Source organism: Vidua macroura, chromosome 9 (assembly GCF_024509145.1).
Source record: "Vidua macroura isolate BioBank_ID:100142 chromosome 9, ASM2450914v1, whole genome shotgun sequence".
NCBI lineage: Eukaryota > Metazoa > Chordata > Aves > Passeriformes > Viduidae > Vidua > Vidua macroura.
Window position 1 is genome coordinate 32832476 of NC_071579.1, and position 20969 is coordinate 32853444.

The window sequence follows — 20969 nt, forward strand, 5'->3', positions numbered from 1 at the left end:
TCAGCAGACATTTAAGGAATGGATAAGGAATGGGACGAGGTGGTGCATTCCCTGTCTCCGATAGGAATCAGCCTGGGGGCTGCTGGGGGCAGTGACCCACGCAGGACTCACCTGACGGGAACTCTCGCCCACGGCAGCGGCTGCCAGGACACCTGGGCTCTCTCCGACGGGACTGTCCTTCCTCGGCTCCCCGGCTCCCGCAGCGGCCCCTGCACTCGCCGAGGCACCCGACACCTCGCCCTCGCTCGTGTTTTCACAGGGACTCGGCTGTTCCCCCTCGGCTTTCACTGCTGCCTGCTCCATCCCCTCCTCCTGCCGCCCGCCCTTGCCCCGCGCTGTCCCTGTCTCGGGAGCTGCCAGCTGTGGCTGGGTGCCCAGGCACAGCCCCTCGCCTCCTGCGGACCCTCCTCTCCCCCTCGGTGCCGCTCCCCCGTCCCCACGGGCAGGGGTGCCCGGGCCGGTCTCTGCAGCCGGCTGTGCCCCCGGCATTGCTCGGTGCCCTGGGGACCCGACCCGCACCGCGCCCGGCTCCCGCTCCGCCTCCGGCCGGCCCTGGGCTCCCGCCGGCATCGCCCCCCGCCCCTCGCACCCTCCTGCTGCCTCCTGCTTCACCGCTCGCTCAGCAGCCACAGGTGCATCGGCCAGACCTTCCCCGGCCCTCCCGGCCTCCCCGATCGCCGCCCTCCCCGTGGCTGACACCTCCTCTGCCACTGCCGCCCCTGTCCTGCTTTGTGCCCCCAGCACTGCTCCTGTCACCCCCTCCTGTGCCATCGCTCCTGTGCCCACCCCGCCGGCCCCGGCCCCTGCCGGCCCCCCGGGCAGGGCTCCTCGCCCGGTCTGGCCGCCCAGCACAGCGATGGCCACCAGCCCGGGCTCGCCCGCCCGGGTCCCGCATCGCCCCGGGGGCGGCAGCGCCGCCTCGCCCACCACCCCCTCCCCGGGAGACCTCTCCTTCCCTCTCGCTTGTCCACACCTCAGCCCCCTCTCTGTCCCAGCTGCCGGCTCCTTTGAACCTGCTCCATCTGTGGCTTCCTCTTCATCCCCCGAGCCCGCTCCGGCCTCCCTTGCAGACCCTCCCACCGCCTGTCCTTCGGGGTTTCCTTCCACTGCTCTCTCTGTCTCTGCTTTGCTGTCCTCAGACGGGTTTCTACTCCAAAGTGCTTCTGCTGCACCCTCCTGCTCCTGCGCTGCCGGCGTCTCCTCCACCTGTGATGACCCTTCAGTGACAGGATCCGCCCGAGCACCCCCCTGTGCCCCTAACCCCGGTGCCACTTCCAGTACAGGACCCTTGTCAGGCTCCACAAACTCTTCCATCGTGTGCTCCACTCTCTGGAGAGCCTGAGCATGCTCAAGTGCTACTGCTGCTCCTGCGACAGCTTTCCCCATCTCCATCCACTCTTCCCCTGACACTTTCAGCTGGGAAAACTCACTTGGCTTTACAAACCCTTCCCCTCCAGACATTGCTGCTCCTGTTTCCATATCCCCTGGTGCTTCCCAGAGAGCCCCAGGCTTCCCCATAGCCTCCTCCCCTTCAGAAATGTCTTCTTCAACAGCCTTTTCTCCTTCAGGGCCGACAGCTCCGGCATTCCCGTCTGCTGCCACATCAGCATCCTCCACAGCCTCCTCTCCCTCTGACACAGCACCCACCATCGTGTCCTTCCCTGCAGACCCTCCCTGCCCCAGGGACTCCCCTGCCTCGGACTCTGGTTCACCCCCCTCCTCTGCTGGCGGCCCTGCTGCTTTGAAGCCTTCCTCTGCAGCCTCCTCCTCAGTGGTGCCCCCAGCCCCCTCCTGCCCCTGGGGCACGGCTCTGTCTGCCTGCCATCCTGGCAGTGCCCCAGCTGGCCCCTGTCCCCCAGCTGCCGGCTTTCCCAGTGCCACCTCTCTCTCCATCCCCTCCACCAGCACCTCCTGCTCCCCAGGTGACACCTCTGTGCCCAGCTGTACTGCCTCCCCTGTTCCCTTTTCTTTGGGATGCTCCTCTGCCACGGCGCCTTCCCCAGGTGCGGATTCCTGCAGCGCAGCCCCCGCGCCTGCCTGGGGCAGCGAATCCCCCGCCCGTGCAGCTTCTCCCGCGGCCTCTCCGCCACCAGCCTCTCCCTCGGCAGCACCGTCCTGCTCCAGGGCTTGTCCCGGCCCTGTCACCGCCCCTTCTCGTGCCGCCTGTCCTGCTGCCTCCTGCACATCAGGGCTTCTCCTCCCTTCTGCCAGGAAACCTCCATCTGGTGCTGTCGGGAAATAATCAAACATTATAATCAGCACCACGTCAGTGTTACATGCTTCACAGCGTTAGTGCTAAAGGTGCCAATGAGGGACATCAACCTGGGCACCCGAAGAGAACTTGCTGTGATGCTTCTCATCACATCCCTGTGCTCTAACAGTGTCTTTAGTACTGCTGTTCTAGCATCTAGCATAAAGAATTTAACTAAAACTGTTGATGCAAGGCCAATCATGCTTGTCCTGCCTGCTCTGCCTCCCTCCCTACCTGCAGGGAGCTTGTGTGTGTGTGCAACACCTATAAGCTTGACAGTGACACTCAGAAAGTCAGAAATAGCTGACAAATGGCTCATGTGAAATATGCACAGAAAGGACAAAGAGCATTCAGCTTCCTGTGGATTCTGTAATTACACCAGGGAAAAATACGGGGTTAATTCCTGCCCCTGGGAACCAAGGCATTTCCCAAGGAGGCTGCACATGGAACCTCACTGCATTCCTGCTTTCCACAGCTAATTCCTGACTCACAGTTTTTTCATGTCCTGGATTCTTCTAGAACCATTTAACAGCCAAAAAACCATTAATTATACATGACTACAGATGCCAGCTAGTCATCACCTGATTTTTTACAAGTTAGGAAAGCAAAAAAGCACAAGGGGACTTTGATAGCCAAAGGAGAGGGAAAGGGCAAACACTTTTGTTGAAAGACTTCAGGTGAGTAATTTAATCCTTGTCCCTGACTGACCACCAATCTTACCTCCACTGGCACCATGCTCTGTATTTGCTGCGTTCTTTTCTTCCTCATTGGCACACAAATCACCAGGCTCAGGGTCAGAATTCACAGGATGATCATTTCCGGTTGCTTTTGCTGTTTCCTTCTGGACTGGTTTGCTATCGTCAAAAACTATCACAAAGAAAACAGGAAGCAAGAAAGAGAAACCATCAAAGAGCAAAAGGGGACTAGAAGCCATTCAGCCATCTCAGCTTTAAAATGGTTTAAAATTAATTTTTGGACAAATCCTTACACTTGAAACAGTAGCAGAGAAACACAGAGCCAGTGTTAATGTTCTGAGTGGATACTGAGCTCAGAGCAGCTCCAGCAACTCCCCGTGCTGCACCACGAATGAGCACAAGGCAAATGCAGCAGCACAGGCTGCAGAGCTGTGCAGGGGGACTGTACTCACCAACTCCTTCCTCACTCCAAGGAGCCTCTTCACTGCCATCCTCCATGTTCAATACCCTGCTTTCCCAAGGCACTGGAGGGCATTTCTCCTCCTCATTCATGTTACTTTCTCCTGACCCAGTCTGTTTGAATTCCCCATTAACCTCAGGATTTTGATGCTGCATTGCCATTATGTTTTCATTAAAAATTCTAGTATCTTCCCTTGCTGTTAGATCTTCTGGTTTTGTCTTTTCTGCTTCATCTATTCCTTTTTTTTCCAGCACAGAATTCTCCTGATTTTCCTCCACTCTGAGCAGTTTCTTCTCTCCATTCTCATTTCCATAGTGTGCATGTGCTGCACTATCAGATGTACTTTTGATATTGCAGTCCTCTTTGCCATTCACATTGTCTGCCATCATTTCAGCATGAGAGTCAGTCTCAGTGCTGCACTGAGTTCTCATGGATGAGAGAGAGTCTGCAGGCCTCCTCTCTGAAAACAGCAAACTTTAATTTAGTGTTTGTCACTAAACCTCTGCATTCACTGGGCACTCACAGAGGCACACAATCCTATCCAATAGCATTCTCTGAATTATACCATCTGAGGATATTGTGACAAAATTTCAGTAAGTGTAAATAGAAGAACATTGCCCAGATGTATGAAGTATTAAAATTAAAGCCATTTAACATGCAGGCTTTTTATCGAATGAAAATAAATCAGAGTAGTTCTATCGATCACACAGAAATACACCTCCAAATGCATTTCTAAATATGGCTCAGACAGGGTTTAGCACAGACTCTTGAGCTTCATTTGATAAAAGACTTCAACCATGGCAACAATCCCTCAGTGCCCTTCTGTTAACTCATTGACTATTAGAAAGATCTAAACCATGTGTAAACCCTTCAGGTTGAACTGGAGATGAAGTTCACTGTCTCCTCTAAAAAAATATACAGATATCATCATATTAAATTCATAAATGGAAAATTTGAGGGGAAAAGAGGCTGTAATCCTTCATGCAACAGTGAGCTGAATGGCAGAGCTGACTGCTGCTCAGCCTTGCTGCTGTCCACAACCTACATGGGTTCAAGAAGAGATTGGTCTAACTCAAGACCAAAAAATCCAGTCAGGCCGAGAAAATAAAAGTGTCAGAACTATAATCCATGCAGAAGTGCATGTTCTAAAAAACATGTTGTAACAAGAAACCTTAAAGCCCCAGTTTAAAGATTCCCACTTGTAGTAAGCACATATCCTCTGAACAGAGAGAGAGAGAGATAGCTTTCCCAGGATTTTCCTGGGAAGCTGTGAGAAAGCTCAGAGAAGAGAATGAGAAACAATTATTATCTTCACTTTTTGCACCTGCTGCACACGTGTGGAATGTGTTATAAAGATTTGTTTACCAAAAGGTCATTTCCTAATTAGCCCATGGTGGTGGTGTTTAGATTTCAATTAACAAATCTGGTCAGTCTGCATCGGACTGTCTGCGAGAGCCATGAGTGTTTCTTAATAGAACACTAATATAGTACAGTAGTATAATATAGTATATTTCAATAAAGCTATTGATCAGCCTTCTGCAATCATGGGGTCAATGTTAATTATTACTCTGCTGCGATACCCACTCAGACTACTACTGCTCCATCACAGCAAAACCAAGTGGGTTCCTCTACAGGCAGAACCACAGAATCACTGAATCACAGAATCAGCTGAGCTGGAGGGGGCCCATGAGGATCATCAAGTCCAACTCCCAGCCCTGCACAGCACCATCGCCTTTCAGACCATCTAACTATTTCCAGATCTCCAGCACAGCCAAATAAATTAGGGCCATATTCAGGGCCATTAAAGACAGCAGTTTTAAAACCCAGGGAGGCCTGTCAGGTTTCCTGGGACCCCTCAGAAGGTGTAAGGGGTCCCAGATTCCCACACGCGAGTGCCTGCTGACACGGAGGGCTGTCCTGCCAGGGTCTGAGAGCCAGCTGGCTGCACCTCCATCTTGAGCCTGAACAGCTCAGCAAAGGCCCATCTCTCACTGCCAGGGGGCTGCCTGCACTTCAGTGGCACAATTAACAGCAGATAAAATAGCTGTCTTTTAGCATTTCAGTAGGAAGGGCATAGGTTTTCCTATGCAGACTCTACATACACACTGGACACACGCAAACTGTAAAACATGCATCAGGTCAGCTCCTCCAAGCCTTGTTATGAACAAAACTAACCTTGTATATAATCTTCAGAGTCCTTGTCATCAGAATATCCGTCACTTTCATCTTTATCACTGCCAGAGGACTGCAGTGACTTCTGAGATGAGGTTTCACTCTCCTTTCCATAGTCTAAATTATGGTTTTTATCATCTGAGGATGACTCTGACATTCCATTCATTTGATCACCAGTCTTTCCCTTTTCATTAACTTCTTCATCCGCTTCAAAATCTTCATCATATTCTAAAATAGAAGAATTGTACTGTGAGACAGGAAACAGATTTCACAATTTAAAATGTTCTTTTTAAGCAGATAGAAACACTGAGCTAGTGTTAACGTTCTGAGCTTATATTAATTAACATCATTAATCTCCTTTTACCCTTGAATTTGCTGCCTTTTTAAAGCCATGAGAGAATCTAAGACCACAGATAGGAATTGTAAGAGCATATTATCATAAAAAAGCATTGTGTTCCTCATAGATTAGCAAAAATGCAGCAAAACTACAGGTATGATTAATGCATTAAAACAAAAATAAACAAAATTACCAGCCACAGAAAGTACTAGAAAAATTTAGGGCTGCAAAAACTCAGAAATTAAATTTAAGAGTCTCTTATTACAGGAGAAAAACTGGTTGTGATGAAAAAAATTACAAGCAATTGAGAAAGCTGGAGAAAGGTAATATATTATAGTACAAAGTACAATAAATGTATATTGACATGGCTAAATAGCAAAGAAGTGTCTTATGAGCTCAATGAATTTAATGAACTCCAGCCAAAGGGCACTGCAGAGGCACTCTGTTATCACACTGCTCTAACGTGCTCCTCCAGGGCCCAGGGGAAAGCCCAGTACAAACAAAGCCTGCGCAGAATTACCACTCTTATATCCACATTCTGGAATTCAGCCAGGCACCAGCCTGACAAGCTGTGACATCTGATAGATCACAGAGCATGCTGAGCTGGACAGGATCCACACGGATCCTCGAGTCTTGGCCCTTCACAGCACTTTGCTGGCTCTGGAGGTGAAGACCCTCTTCATGCAGATGCATTAGAGAAGACTCCCCTTCCCCCCAAAGCTGTGCTGTGCACGTCCCAGGCACCAGCACAGGGATGTCGGGGATTCCCACCTAAAATCCAGACAGTGCCCTGCTGCCGCGGGCTCCCCGCGCACGCGGGGAACACACTTGCACCGTGCAGGCCAGCTGGCACTGCTGCCACAACAGCTGTCCCTTGTGGCCATCATTCCTCACTTCACAGGCTTTACTGCTGCCCTCCTTTCCTTCCATCAGGACTTTTAGCACGCTGAAGTGACAGAACACCAAGGGCAGAAATGAAGAGTTCCTGATGCAGAACCATTAAGGCAAACAAACAATTACCAAGACAATGAGAGCTAAGGGCATAAGGAGATTTATTTTTCTGTATTAAAAATCAAGATTCCAATTGCAATGTTGGCAGTGAGGTCTCTGTCAGAAGGGCAGTTCCTCCTGAAGGAAAAAGGCTTCATTAATCCCAAACACACATCTGGAGGGACTAATGAGTATCAGATGACCAGCAACACTGCAGGACTGTGAAAGCAAAAATAGGAATAGGAATAGGAATTAAAATATCTCTGAATGTGATTGCCTCCAAAGAAGATTATGATAAGGAGGAAGTAAAGGCAGAGACTGTGCTCAACACCTCTCCCATAGCTGAGTACACCTTCCACTATCCCAGGTTGCTCCAAGCCCCGTCTAACATGGACTCGAATGCTTCCATGGATGGGGCAGGCACAGCTGCTCTGGGGAACCTGTGTCATTGCCTCACCACCCTTCCTTACTCACTTTCTTGGCTCCTGCAAACCACCTCATCCTATTACATGGCTGAGAGGAGCCCCTCTAATTCTGTGACCCAGATACAGACATCACCACATTTCTCCATGCCCAAGTCAAAGCTGGAGGTCCACAATCCCATACCTTCTCCAGAACCACCCCCTCCCATTTCTCATCCCCTGCTCCTGTTTGGGAATACTATACCATTTTCACTGGTGTCCTCCTGACTGTCTTCAGTCTCCTGATTAGACTGGTCTTCCATTTCTTCTTCGCTGGACTCCTCTTCAGTCTCCAGTGTTTCCTCAGTAGCTTCCACACTTACTTCATGACTCGGTATGGTGACTGACATTGAGTCTGTCAGTGATTTCTGCACCATGCTGCTGTCACACGGCTGGCTGTGCGCACAGTAAGGAGAACAGGAACACATTTGCTGCCTCTTGTCGTACCTACTCTTCCTCTTGGGAGGGAACAGCTTTTTGTCCAGACCCATCGCAAGAAAGCACCTGTAAAATAACAGGGTAATAATAATTGGGAAGTATCACATTTTTCTTCCTTTGAACAATGGAGGGCAGCAGACAGTGAGTTCAGCTTGTTATTAGCAGGGAAACCAAGCACCCATCTGCCTCTGCACCACCACAGTGACTCACAAGGAGAAGCACCCTGAAATCCCTGAGAGCTCCCCTAACACAGATGCAGTTCTTCCTTGAAGGACAGTAATGCTGCCTACACTTACAGGCGACAACTGACATACAAACAGAACCAAAATTATTACAAGTGCCCATTAATTTGAAGCTGCACCAAGCATTGGCTGTGAAGACAGAACCACTGAGAAAGGCAGACAAGCTCTGAGTCAGACATGTTCTGGATCCAGATCCTGCTGTAACTCCCAGTAGTGTGATAACTGAGGGTTTGTGGCTGGGTCTGGGGGTTTCTGAAGTTATCTGACGGGTCTAAGAGCTGTGGGGGAAGAAGAAGGTTGAAAGTTAGTAATTTTCTGTTTCTGTCCTGTTTACCTACTTAAAAGAAACCCAAACAGATGGAAAACAAAGCATTTTGAACGAGTTCTTGAGACTGCCCCTTTTGTATAAAATGGAGTGATATGCTCTGTCTCTCTCTCTCTTACAGTCAGGAGCTGTACAGAAATGCTGGACCTTGGCCAGCAGAAAGCTCTCAGACCAAGGCTTACAGCATGGTACAGAAATCACTGCAGCATCACCTCATTGTGAGCCAAAGCCTTGACCCACCAGGGAAAATCAGCTGGGACTTTTACTGGGAACCAGAGTGGGCATTCAATGTATGTCATAGAGCAGAAAACAAACCCAAGTGCACTTGGCCTGAAGAGGTGTGAAAATAGTTGTAATTTATGGGGAAAATCAGGTTAATGGAGATGATTTTTAGTCATCAGATAAGGTCAGCTGGATTGATAAGGTCAGGAAAAGAGAGCTATCACTAAGAGTAAGAGGGAAAGGGGGACAGAAGAGGGGAGAAAGTTAGGAATTAAGTAATCCAATTCAATTAATTTTTGGACACTATATTAAAATCTGAAAATTCACTTCAAGTCTTTATAGAAACCTCAAAAAGCTAAGATTGGGGCATTTCCTAAAATCTATAGCCACTATAGCCATTCTGAATTCAGATGCTGTTCACTCCTTTGAACATGCAATGAACATAATATGAAGATAAATCATGTTCATTGTTAGACTGGAGCAAAAACTATGGTACAACAAACTAGCATTTTTTTTTTCTTAGAATTCAGTCCTTATCTGAAGGAACAGAGTACACCTCTGTGGAGAGTCTCTTGTCGCAACTGCTTGCTTCTCTTTCAGAAATTATTTATTAAATTAACATAAAAGATTTTAAATTATCCACATGTCCATAAGTTTACTTGTATGGCCTGAATTGAGAATTACAGAAAAGGGAGATTTTATGAAAATTAAAGCCTCTTGGCAGAATCACAGCTGTTGGTCACAGCCTGACATTTACCCAAGACCTCTCTGCAGAGATTTGGTTTCTGAACCATGGCAAATATTCAGTGCTGCCTTATTCTGAAGCTGGGGCTATTACAGCAGAATCTCACTTCAGAGGCAGAGCTGTTTAAAAATCAATTATCACAAAAAAAGTCTCTGGAAACCACAGCTGACTGAGCAGCATGCTCAGTATTTATTCCACTGCCACTGTGGCCACAGCCACATGGGTGGCACAGGTCCCCACCCCAGAGCCACTGCCCCGAGCTCCAGCACAAGCACTATTCCCACTCTGTGCACACAGCACGGGAGGCTGAGGAGCCACGGGAACCAGCTGTGCTGGCACCCCTGGCTGTGAGACCCTGACAGGGCACCTCCCTCCTGCACCTTCCATGGGGCACGGAGAAACACAGCAGGCTCTACAGAGCTTGTGCAGCCAGAGAGACGACAGAAGAGAAACGAGTTAGAAACTCTCAAAACCAAGTCCTTGTGAGCAAAGAGCACTTTCTCCATACCTGTAGCAGGGAGGTGCTCCTGCCACATGGAGCACCCTGAAGTAGGTGTTTTTGCGTCGCAGCCGGGAAGGCCTCTTGCACTGGAAGCCTTTGTACTCACAGCAACAGCTCAGCCTGTCAACTTGGAGCCCGTTGAGGAAAAAGGTGAGGCTGAACGGGAAACCGAGATACCTCTTGGAGATGAACTGGAAGGTGTCTGCAATCACAGAAATAAAGGGTTCAAAGAAAAACATTATGCTTCACTGTCAGCCTGTAGCAACTGCTGTGTCTTAACTGCATCACCACAGTACCCAGCCCTCTGTGGACAGGCACTGGGGTTCTCAGGTGTGTTCAACAGCTGGTTAAACTCTACCCCTCCACACACACAGCCCTGATTCTTGCCAGCCCCAGAATCCTAAGGGACAGCTAGGATAAGTGTCACACTGTCAGTCTGGCCACTCACTGCTACAGCAGGACAAAGGCCAGAGCCTCCCAGCCATTTCCTGTCTCCAGTTTCCCAGAACACAATTCATCTTTTACTGCTGTGATGGAATTGCACTCACATAAAAAGAGATGGGAACCATGCTCCCACTACGTACTTTTCCTTCTGGAATAAGAATCAACATTCACTGATGTATTTTAGCAACTCAGATAACCCCTTTTTAAGGACAGTTTATTGCTACAACTGCTCTATTAACCATATACCTCTATAGAAAATTACCATAAGCCACAAGTATTTTGTTAAATCAATTCTCCAAAATCTTCTACCATCATTGCAAAAGTAATTGTAACCTCACTTTCAATCATGGGACAGTAGATCCAGATCTAATGTGGAGGCAGATGGTACAAGCATCCCTGGATGCATGTATCTTGACCAAACTGAGCTGTAATCATTCTGATGTCAGGGCAAAGTTTTAGCAAAAAAGCAATGTTGCCACAATCAATACGAACTCTCTGACTCCATCCTTACCTCCTTCCAACAGGTCGCCTTTATAGACACAAATGTTCTCTGTTCCACAGTACTGCTGATAGACTTTGATTTCATCCTTCCAGTCACGGAGAGACACATGCTTACTCTTTCCTAGGTAGATCATGGTGACGAGGGCGTTGCTGCATAATGGGGACTTGGGGAACCCATTGGTATTCTGCAGCAGAAAATGCACAGAAATGCCTTCAGCTCCCAGCTCCCACAAAGGCAGAAACAAAGCTCACATCTGTGCAGCATGCACTTGAGACTTCCAGGCTTTGATAACAAGTGCTGAGCTGATTAAATTGGCAAGTGTTTGTAACATGCAGAGGGTCTGGGATATATTTCTAACTGAAAACCCAACGTATTGAATAGCCCCAAATTGCAGGGACCAAGTTTAATGACCCGTATCATCCCTCCCAGTCCTGGGTTCCTACAACTTTATTTACAGGAGTTAAAACTGGCTGGAGACTGTAACTGATGCAGTGTTCATACACTCAAGGCATTTCACAAATCCCTGAGATTCTAGTGCCAGAGACAGGATCAGATTGACTGAAGTGGAAGGCTTTGAATAACTGTTGATCTAGGCTGTTGTTCAGCACCTTTTTTCTCCCTAGCTGATGAAAAACACCAAATGTTTTCGTTTACAGAGACATGCATAGCAATTATATATTTTAATAGTTATACATTTTCTTTATGCAAACTAGGTATGCACATCTTTCAGCATTAAGCAAACACACCAGTGAGGAATGCCATACACCTGTACATGGACAGAGACTACTTACATTGATCAAAAACTGTTCATTGAATCCAGTGGTGGGATGAAACCATCTCTCCACAGGCAGCCCACGCCTGATTCCAGGGATACACCTGTCCCCTATGTGCGGGCGGGGCGGTGGCACTGGCACCACACAACGACCACGAAGACGACGCTTGATGACAGGGAGCTGATACGGTGACACACCAGCCATGTACTCCATTGGATTCCTAAACTGTAACTCACTCCTCCCACCCTGGAAAAACATTTTAATGAAGTGACACAGCCTTTGCAAAACCAGCTCCCGAGCATATGGAGCTGGCCATGGTCTGACTTCTTGGTACACTGAGCAACATGCATCCTTCTGAAACAGCTCCTTAACTCGGGGGCTGAAATTTTGCTCATTAAAATATTTCTGTGCTAAAACCCTTTCTTTTAATTTGCAAGGCAACATTCATATTGCTTGAAAATGTCACCCTCAGAGATACAGACAGCACTACACACCAAGCCCTGGCTCCAGCGCCACCAAAATCTCATCTCAGACAGAACCCTGCACAGCCCTGCAGCACTGCTGCTCCCTTGCAGCTGGAAAGCACATCCCCAAGCAGCCAGTTGTCCAACAGAAACATCACGTGGCATCAGTTATACAAGATGTGCTTCAAAATGCTTCTTCCTCATCTGAATAGAGATTTAGTGCTCTTGCAGAATGAAATGGACCACCAGCCCTTAGGAGTAAGACATTACCAGAGAACAAGTTCTGTAAACGCTGCATGCTGTGGCTCTGAGTTCTGCATCATGTTCTCAGAACTTATATCTGATTTAGCTGTTTTGTCAGTTATGAGCACTAAAGAAACTTTTAAATCACCCATAATTTGAGTAGACATAAAGAGGACCAACCAGCAAATTCTTGGAGAAAGAATCATGACCATGCTGATACATAGCAAACACAGAAGGGAGCTATTCACACAGAGTCTGCCAGCCAGTGGTAGCAGATCACAGTCCCACTCCAAAGCCCTCTCACCCCAGGGAATGTTTATCACAAAACCAATTACATTATGCTTTCCTAGAACAGAGAACAAGTCCAAATATCACTTGAAAGTAACTGCAAACATATCAAGACCATGTTTGACTCCCATTCTCTAATCCCACTAGTGTGATTTAGTAGAAGGAATGATCAAAAAAAAAAGGAATTTTTTGCTACTTTGCAGCTACATTGTAGGTGACGATGACAACTTGTAGGACTTGCAACTGAAAATATTCTGAAGTTCCTGGAGTCAACCAGGTGCTGCCTCTCTCTCTACATAAGAGAAAATCTACATAAGAGAAAATTTTATATACAGAAAGATTTTATACTATAAAAGGTAAGTCACCACATTTTTCCTCAATGTGATCAAGAACTGGGCATTACACCAGAAAGGCAGTGTCTTGAAAATTGAGGGGAAGTGAAAAAGGACAGTTTAAATAAAAGTTGGTGCCATTTGAAAGGGATGTTCCCTGTCATATACAGTTCTGGGAACCACAGTACTTAAACAATATTATAAAACCATCCCTAAAGTGATATTATTTTCAGAATGAAGTACAGTACAGCCTCACCCCACAGGCAAACTGCTGATAATGTTCCAGTGCATGGCATTTCTGTTTGGAAACCTTTGGTACAGACCCTGCTGCAGCCCAGCCAAGAAGGGGCTGGAGGCGAGGGGGCTGCTGTATATCTCCTGGAGCTGTATTTGGTCGACAGGAACTCTATGAAAGGAGGAAGAAACAATGACAAAATCTCAGTGAGTAGCTTCCAGTGCAGAGCAGTGCCGCAAAGAAAAATAATAGCACTGATGAAGGTATCTGGAAGTGGTGAATTATTTCAGGTACCTACAGGACATGACATTTTCTAGTCTGTCCCCAAAGAGCCAGACCCCTTTAGGCACCTCGAACAGACCATTCAAAACAACTCTTGGCCATAAATACAAGGTCTGCTACTGTCTTGTCACCACACACCCTTGGAGCAAATGCTATGAACTCAGAAACTGTAGCAGTGTGCTGTGGACTTCAGCACATGCACCCAGAGAGAATGCACAACAAAAACGTACCTATTTTTGTTCAATATTCAGCTTTTTCTGGCTGTTTTATTTCATGTTTTCCTTGTATACCCTTCAGAATACCAAGTCAAAATGCTAACACATAACACCACTGTTTAACTGAGGTTAACTCACCACCTTACAGCAGGCAGGATCCTTGGTCCGCTGATAATGAGAATAATGTCCACCACCAAAATCAACTCCAAGTCTAGCTGCCCTCTATATGAAAAGAAGGACATTCAGGATTCAAAAGTTTCTCTTCAGTCTGCATCAATTATCATTATTGATATAGAGAACCAGCTGAAACTGATCTAGATATTTGACCTTTGACTTCAGGCTTTAGTATCATTATATTTCAAGAGTTTATTAACATTCCTTCTTTGCTGTTAACAAAGAGCAGAAGTCAGAGCTCCTAGACCACAACCTTCTGAAATGAGCTCCAGTCTAATTTCATTCCTTCAACTCTGTTTTCTAAAAGACCCCCACCATTTTCAGGGCTTTACAACATGTGTAACCTTGTCTATAGCCCCTGTGTCCACTGACAATGCTCAACACACTGATACTGGTCTGCCTGCAGTCATGAGGCAGCTAAAAGGGAAACACTGAAGCATATTTATCAGACAGCAAAGGTTTTTGGGGTTTTTTTCTGGGTTCTGATGTGCCATTCCTGCAACACTACCTTCTGGAGATTCCTCTTTAACACAAGCAGGAAATCAGCCTCAAGTGATCAAGGATGAGGCCCTAACCCAGAATGATCCAGGCAGTGAATGCTGTGAACTAAGGTGCATGGGCACACTCTCAGCTGTCTGTGCTCCCATGGTAGCCCATGCAGAAGCTGATGACACCCACCCTTTGTGAGCGGCCAGTGCGTTCTCCAGACACCAAAGGACAGAGCGCATGGTGGTTCCTCGGAGCGACTGGGGGATGTGGGGAGTACATATGGGTGACTTCTCCCATTAATTGCTCCATCTGAAAGAAAAGGAATTTACATCTCTGAGGCACTGAATCAAAAAACAGCGATGTCTGTCTCATTACATCTGTCTTTCACTGGACAGCTGTGACAATCAGCCTGGACCCGACGGAACAGCTAGTAAAGGAAAGAAAGGAAATCATGGGAGAATGTGGGGGACAAGCAAAAGACCTGCTCCCACCTCTGATTCATTTTCCTGCAGCTCTCTCCAGCTGCTGACCCACTAGATTCAATTCATGTCTGTTTCTGTGTATCTCACAATTCTTGGTGTAAAAGTCTCTTTTTTTCTTAAATTTGAGTGTACCTGCCACTTCCCTGCTGTGACTGCAGCCTCTCCCCACCTTCTCTTCTCACCAACCCAATGCTGGGATGGCTGCCCCACTGGAAACAGACAGCTCTGTCTCTCAGCCTCCCTTGCTCAGCCATCTGCCTTTCTCCTTTCCTTTCAGATGAGCGACTCAGATGAATTCACTGAACAGATGAGGTGAGAATTAAATTACACCACTGGCTCCAGCCAGGCTCCTGCATCCCAGCAAGGCAGCACAGCAAACACAGATCAGGTGTCTGCAGGTGTCTTTCTGAAGGAAGCAGTTCTGGTTTACATTCCAAAATTATTCAAGCCCAGGATCCCTTAACAGGGTGCCAGAATTGCTGCTTCCATGGGGTGATGTCCTACCACAGGAGTTCCATCAGCAAACGACGCCTTTGCGATTTCCATAGCGAGCAGTGTCTTTCAGGAAAATCTCCTCCTCTCTTTACCCCATTACTTGGTTACAGATGTATTATTTACAGTTTAACAGACCTGGCATTGTTTACCAGCTGCTCAATGAAGCAGCCACCTTCTCAAGGCACTCTTCTCAAAGCATTCAGAAATAATACTAATACAGAAATAAAATTCTGAGCATGATTCTGCCAAAATGAGGATGACTTTTCCCATATGAATTCAGGTGATTGCATGGGGAGAAAAACCATTGACTTCTATGGGATTTTCATGACTCTAACTAGATAATCAAGTTCAACCTACATGACACCTAAACGAAGACTCCTAAAACCTCTTTGATTTCTCGCGTGCCAGTTCTGCCCAAATCCTGTGGAGAGGCAAACAACAAAACACATGAGCTCAGTGCTCATCAGCAGTCAAAAGCAGAGAGGTCTAGAATTACTGAGAGGAGAATGTATCTTGAATTATTCATTCTGTTATGGTTCCCCATTTCAAAACAGAAAGAGTAGAACAAGAAAAGGTAAAAAAATAACAACGGTAATGAGAAGCCTGGAATGGTTCAGGTAAGAAAAATTCAGACTGAGGACCTTCAGCTTGGAAAACTGAGAAGGAATGTGAAGAACATATGTAAAACCACAGATGCCTTGGGAAAAGAGAACATTTAATAACTTTTGTCATACTGAGAACAATGGAGCATCAAACAGATACATCAGTCAGCAGATATATTTATTCCTACACAGAAATACAAGGAGGTACCATTTCATGCAATTCATGATTAAATCACCCAACCAAGAACACTGCCAACCAAGAAGTAGAAGAATAACAAGATTCAAAAGGAATTAAATGCATAAATGGAAGCTCCTGAACTTCTGGACAAAGGACGAAGGAGATGTAACTGGGGCAGGATCGTCCTCTACTTGCCTGTTTCTTGTACTTTTCCATGTCAGAGGCAGAGCACTTGTCTCAATGAATCACTGGTCAGGCTCATGGTTATTACTCAACACAGGCAAAACTGCCAGGCCCCATCAGCAGGGCTGAAGCCTTACCTTGACTGGCTGCATCATCTCTTTCCTCGCAGAATAACCAAGTCTCCTTTTTATCCCCAGCTGATGATGATGCTATCAATATAAGAGGAAGAGAAATCCCATTACTGGCCATTATGAGATGTCAGTGGGTGCAAGAACTCTTGCTTCTCTCCTGCTTGTCCCATGCCTTCTCCCTGGCCACTACCCTCATTGAGCCCTGTAATAAAACTGCTGTGGGTTGAATCTACGTGCATTTCCCCTGCATATATTCACACAGCCAAGGAAACAACTGAGCACTGGTAAAATTGGTAAAGTTGTAGGAACCAACTCTATTCCTGATATCCCACAGGAACATGCCCAAATTTTTTACTCAGACAATATATATATAAATATGTTCAAACTGGTTTGTTTTTATCAGAATTCTTTTAAGCAAACTAGCCCTGTGAATATCATCGCATATTCTGAGAGCTGTCAAAAAAGCAATAAGGAAGCCAGGACAGTGCCTGCTCTCACAATAGCATGGTTTGACAATGAGAGGCCCATGAAGGTTTCATGTGGGGAGCCTCATGCACAAAGTCTGTCCTTTTTCCCAGCAGGAAAGAGCCTTCCAGGGGAGCATGAGGGCACCCACGGAAAGCAGTCCAGTACGATTAGCAGCCCCTGGCTGTCAGTGAGGAAACACCTGAGAAGGCTCACACATCCTCAGTAAGGACACACCTCCGTGTCAAGGACCTTATGAAATATGGCATCGGCCAAGCACTCCTGGACGTATCTCTGGTGGTCCCTTCTCATAGCATTGAGACGGTATTCCTTCTCAGGTATTATTCTTCCGCTCCTTGAGATCTGCCACACACAAATATAATGTTACTGAAAAGGAGAAGATGAAATAAAGGATGTTTTCAAACAGTACAATTTCCCAGAAGACCACTTCTCCTCCTGGTTTGTTTCCGTCTCCGCCCCAGCCATGGTGCTGGAACTCACCTTCCAGCACTGTATTATCTTTGACCTCATGAACTCCACCAGCCAAATGGAAGGAGCAGCAGTCACATTTCTAATAGCCTAGGACTCAGCCTTACCCTTCACAGGCCACTGCCCAAAGGGGTGGAAGGATTAAACACTTGCTGCCCTACTGCACCTGCCTGTGCAAAAGAGTCACACCTAGGAGAGCACCAGCGTTTTTAACAAAATGTTCAGCATATTCACCTTTACCAAATCCTTCAGTTTTCCATTAAACACTTCTGAAAAATAATACTAAAGCTATTTAAACAAGTCAAAGATGCTTACATTTCACAGTGTAAAAACCATGAGTGAATCAATATGATGGTGTATATCTGCAAACTGAAACACTTTGCAGAGGGAAACTCGAATAAGCAAAAAGAAATATGGGGGGAAAAAAAGCATAAAAACATTTTGAATTGAATGTAGAATTGAGGGAAACTTTTCAGTCTCACCAGTCCTGATTTCTGAAGATGTCGTCTTATCCTGGCATTGCTGAAATATCCAACCAGGTGTTTGTCTGTAAGACTGTTATAGGTTTCAAGAAGTCTGCAATAAAAAAAAAAGTGGAGATGTTTATAATCCCCTTGACTGACAAATTATTACAGTCTAAGTTAAACAGAGCTACCCAATAGTTTGCTACACAAAATGCTGCCTTAGTAAATCATCCTAGATTTGGTCAGGTAAGTGCCCATCAGATTATGTAAAAGGAATATCTTGTGGCCTCCTGGAAATTCCTATCAGAAACACGTGACTGGTACCTAAGGCCAAGAGCTGAGTGTGGAATAGCGCTGCCACCACCGCGGCACGGCCCCGCCAGGCCAGCCCTGACAGCCTCCTCCACCAGCAGCTCCTGACCATGGTGTGCCTGGAGCTGCAGCCCAGCTGCACAGACACAGCTCCCCAGCCACTCTGCCAGGGGCCCTGCTGGTGGCAGGGCCACCTTCCACTAGCCCAGGTTGCTCCAAGCCCCATCCAATCTGACCTGAGCACTCCCAGGGATGGGGCAGCCACAGCTTCTCTGGGCAACCTGGACCTGGGCCTCACTACAATCATCACAGTTGCCAAAGATCAAAGTTTCAAAAAACGGAACCTCAGATGTGAAAGCTGAACACAAACACTGAAGCACTCATAATTAGCAGTTATATTTTTCAACTATTCTTAGCACAACCACATCTTACTTCGCCCTCTAGAAAACAGGACAAATAGAGAAGCCAGAGACACTAGGATGCAGTTTGTAATACTCTAAATCCTTTCACATTTGTATAGTTTACACACTCGGGTACATGTCACATAATATGTTCAGCCTGACCTCTGGGCTCTCTGGGCTCTCGTTACACAAGAGAGTGAACTCCTGTTTTCTTTGGCTGTAGATTTAAATGCACTGTTCCTCTGTTACATCCCTTCCAGCTGGATAACTCAGTTATATGTCTATTGCTAGGCTGATCTGCCACACACAAAAGCATATTCAAGGAAAGAAAGGAGAAATTTTTTGAAGTAAAGAGATCATGAATTTACAGGAATTTTACATGGGGTTTCACAATAACCTCAAAGGTAGCTGCCAACAACAAATTAAACTTTAAACAAACAATGTAGGTTACCTTTTTATGCCTGTTGGTTAAACACTGGTAGGATAGCAACTGTTGTATGTTACCTTTTTAATCCAGAGTTTGCATTTGAAACCACCACATGATTCTACCAATTTTGCTAAGTATTCATTTATGGTATCACCTGGCAACTGCATGTTGAGGCAGAGAAGAAACTCAATCCAACTCCTTTTAATTTACTTCCTACCACCTAAGATATCCTGGACCACATAACTACTTAAAATGCAGCTCCCATCTGAACACAGTGATGTGGCAATTTCTATTTCACCAAAGTCTCAGAACATGCATTTTCTCATTTAAATTATGAACAGGCTGGCCCTCAAAAATAATGAGTTAAATTCAGAGTTTAAAAGGGTATTAGAGGAAATAAGGAAATGTGTTGGGCCTGAACCCACACCCATTAAATCATTGGAAAGAATGCAGGCGGACCCCCCAGGGTCAGGCTGTGCCGTGCTGCAGCCCTGGAATCGTGTTCCAGCCTTGGAATCCCCTGTGGCCATAAATGCTGGCATAGGCCAGTGCCTCGGGCATGGCCAGGAACACTCCAGCAAAGCAGCCACTGGTCCCGTTTAGCCTGCTCCCAGTATCAACAAAAGGATAAGAGAAGTTCTTGTCTGAACTGTCTTGTTCAAGGTTCCAGCATTAAAGAACCACACACAAACGTCACCTTTGAGACCCATGCAACAGGCAGAAGTGCAGAACTGACAAAAATCCACGTTAGGAAAAAACACAGGAAAGGGAGAGCAGTAGCCTCAGACAGCTCTATACAGCCTGTGTGTCACAGTAATCACATCCCTTTTCTGGGTGTTCCTGGGACTCCTGTTTTCTCTGCATGTTTATCCTGTTCATTCTTCTCTCTAAAAATGCTGGGGTTTTATTGGAATAGCAGACAATTTTCCTGGCACAGAACCTAAACTGACTGATCTGTAGATTCCTGGGGTATGTCTGAAGCTCTTCTCAAGATGAGTGTCATGTTTGTTTCTCTGGCAAAGCAGCCAGTGACAACATGTCACTCTTAGGTCAGTAATTTTATATTTGAGGTTATTTAGAATTCTGTGATGCTATGATCATCGACACTTTTATTTACAGTATATTTGTTCTCAGCTAGCAGCTTACCCAAAGCCCTACACTCAGAGCCAGAGCTGCGTACCACGGTAAATTTTAAGACCACTCTCACTCATTTGGAAGGATATCAAGACAAAGCCATAGCAGGCATCCTATGTATTTTGTAAAGCAAACCTTCACAGTTAATATTTCACAGTGCAATTAAGTCAGTGATCACCAAATAAACGATGTGAGAGCGCACCAAAGCTTCCGTTACTAATTGGCAGAGTCACAGGGGATCATGGTGCCTGTGCTCTACCTGGCACCCGTCTGCCATCCCCCCCAGAGGGAGTCTTAAGCCTCACAACCACACACGGAGCTGGAAGCCAAAGGACTGTTCTGCTACTGATTTCTTGCGTGGCCCAGGAGCAAGTTCTACCACTGCTTGCTTACTCAGATCATTGCCCGCTATACCAGGATGTGCCGAAATTTGTCACAGAGACCTGCAGCGATTCTCTGCTCCTCACTGTTGGTCTGTGACATCAGCTCGGGGAAGTCCGGGTTCTCTGAACTCAAAGCCTGCAGGTCCGAAGGCAGGTAACCAGGGACTCACCTGCAGCCGGCAGCCCCATTCCCCACGGCTCCATCACCCCTGCGCAGAGGCAGGCCCTACCGAACGGGAGCCCGGGGGGTGCCGGACGCTCGCCCGCACCGGGCAGGCTCCGCGGGGTCTCTCCGGGCAGCTCGGGGCACCCCCAGCCCCGCTCTCTCCCCCAGCGGGCTGCAGGGAGGCGCCGCTGGTGGCCCCGCGCCTGCCACCACTCCCGCAGCGCTGAAAGGCCGGCACGGAGCGGCCCCGGCCCCCGGCCCCGGCCCCGCCGCACTCACCGGGGCTGCGGGGCGCTCATGGCAGCGGCGGCGGCCGCGGGGCCCAGCGCTGCCCCGCACCGGCGCTGCCGCCGCGTCCCGGGAGTCGCCAGGAGAC

At 47.2% G+C, this 20969-nt stretch overlaps 1 protein-coding gene across 1 annotated transcript; it reads right to left on the minus strand.

Moving 5' to 3' along the window:
- On the minus strand, window positions 1-20947 carry ERICH3 (glutamate rich 3). The gene is made up of 15 exons (XM_053984911.1): window positions 20873-20947; window positions 17789-17882; window positions 17055-17180; window positions 16359-16430; window positions 14471-14590; window positions 13757-13840; window positions 13143-13292; window positions 11578-11805; window positions 10796-10970; window positions 9847-10042; window positions 7572-7870; window positions 5582-5806; window positions 3399-3866; window positions 2972-3118; window positions 1-2228 (listed from the first exon to the last, which is right to left on the minus strand). The coding sequence occupies exons 1-15, from the start codon at window positions 20890-20892 to the stop codon at window positions 1-3; spliced, it is 4632 nt and encodes a 1543-aa protein (XP_053840886.1). The 5' UTR covers window positions 20893-20947.
- Window positions 20948-20969: the final 22 nt, after the last annotated feature.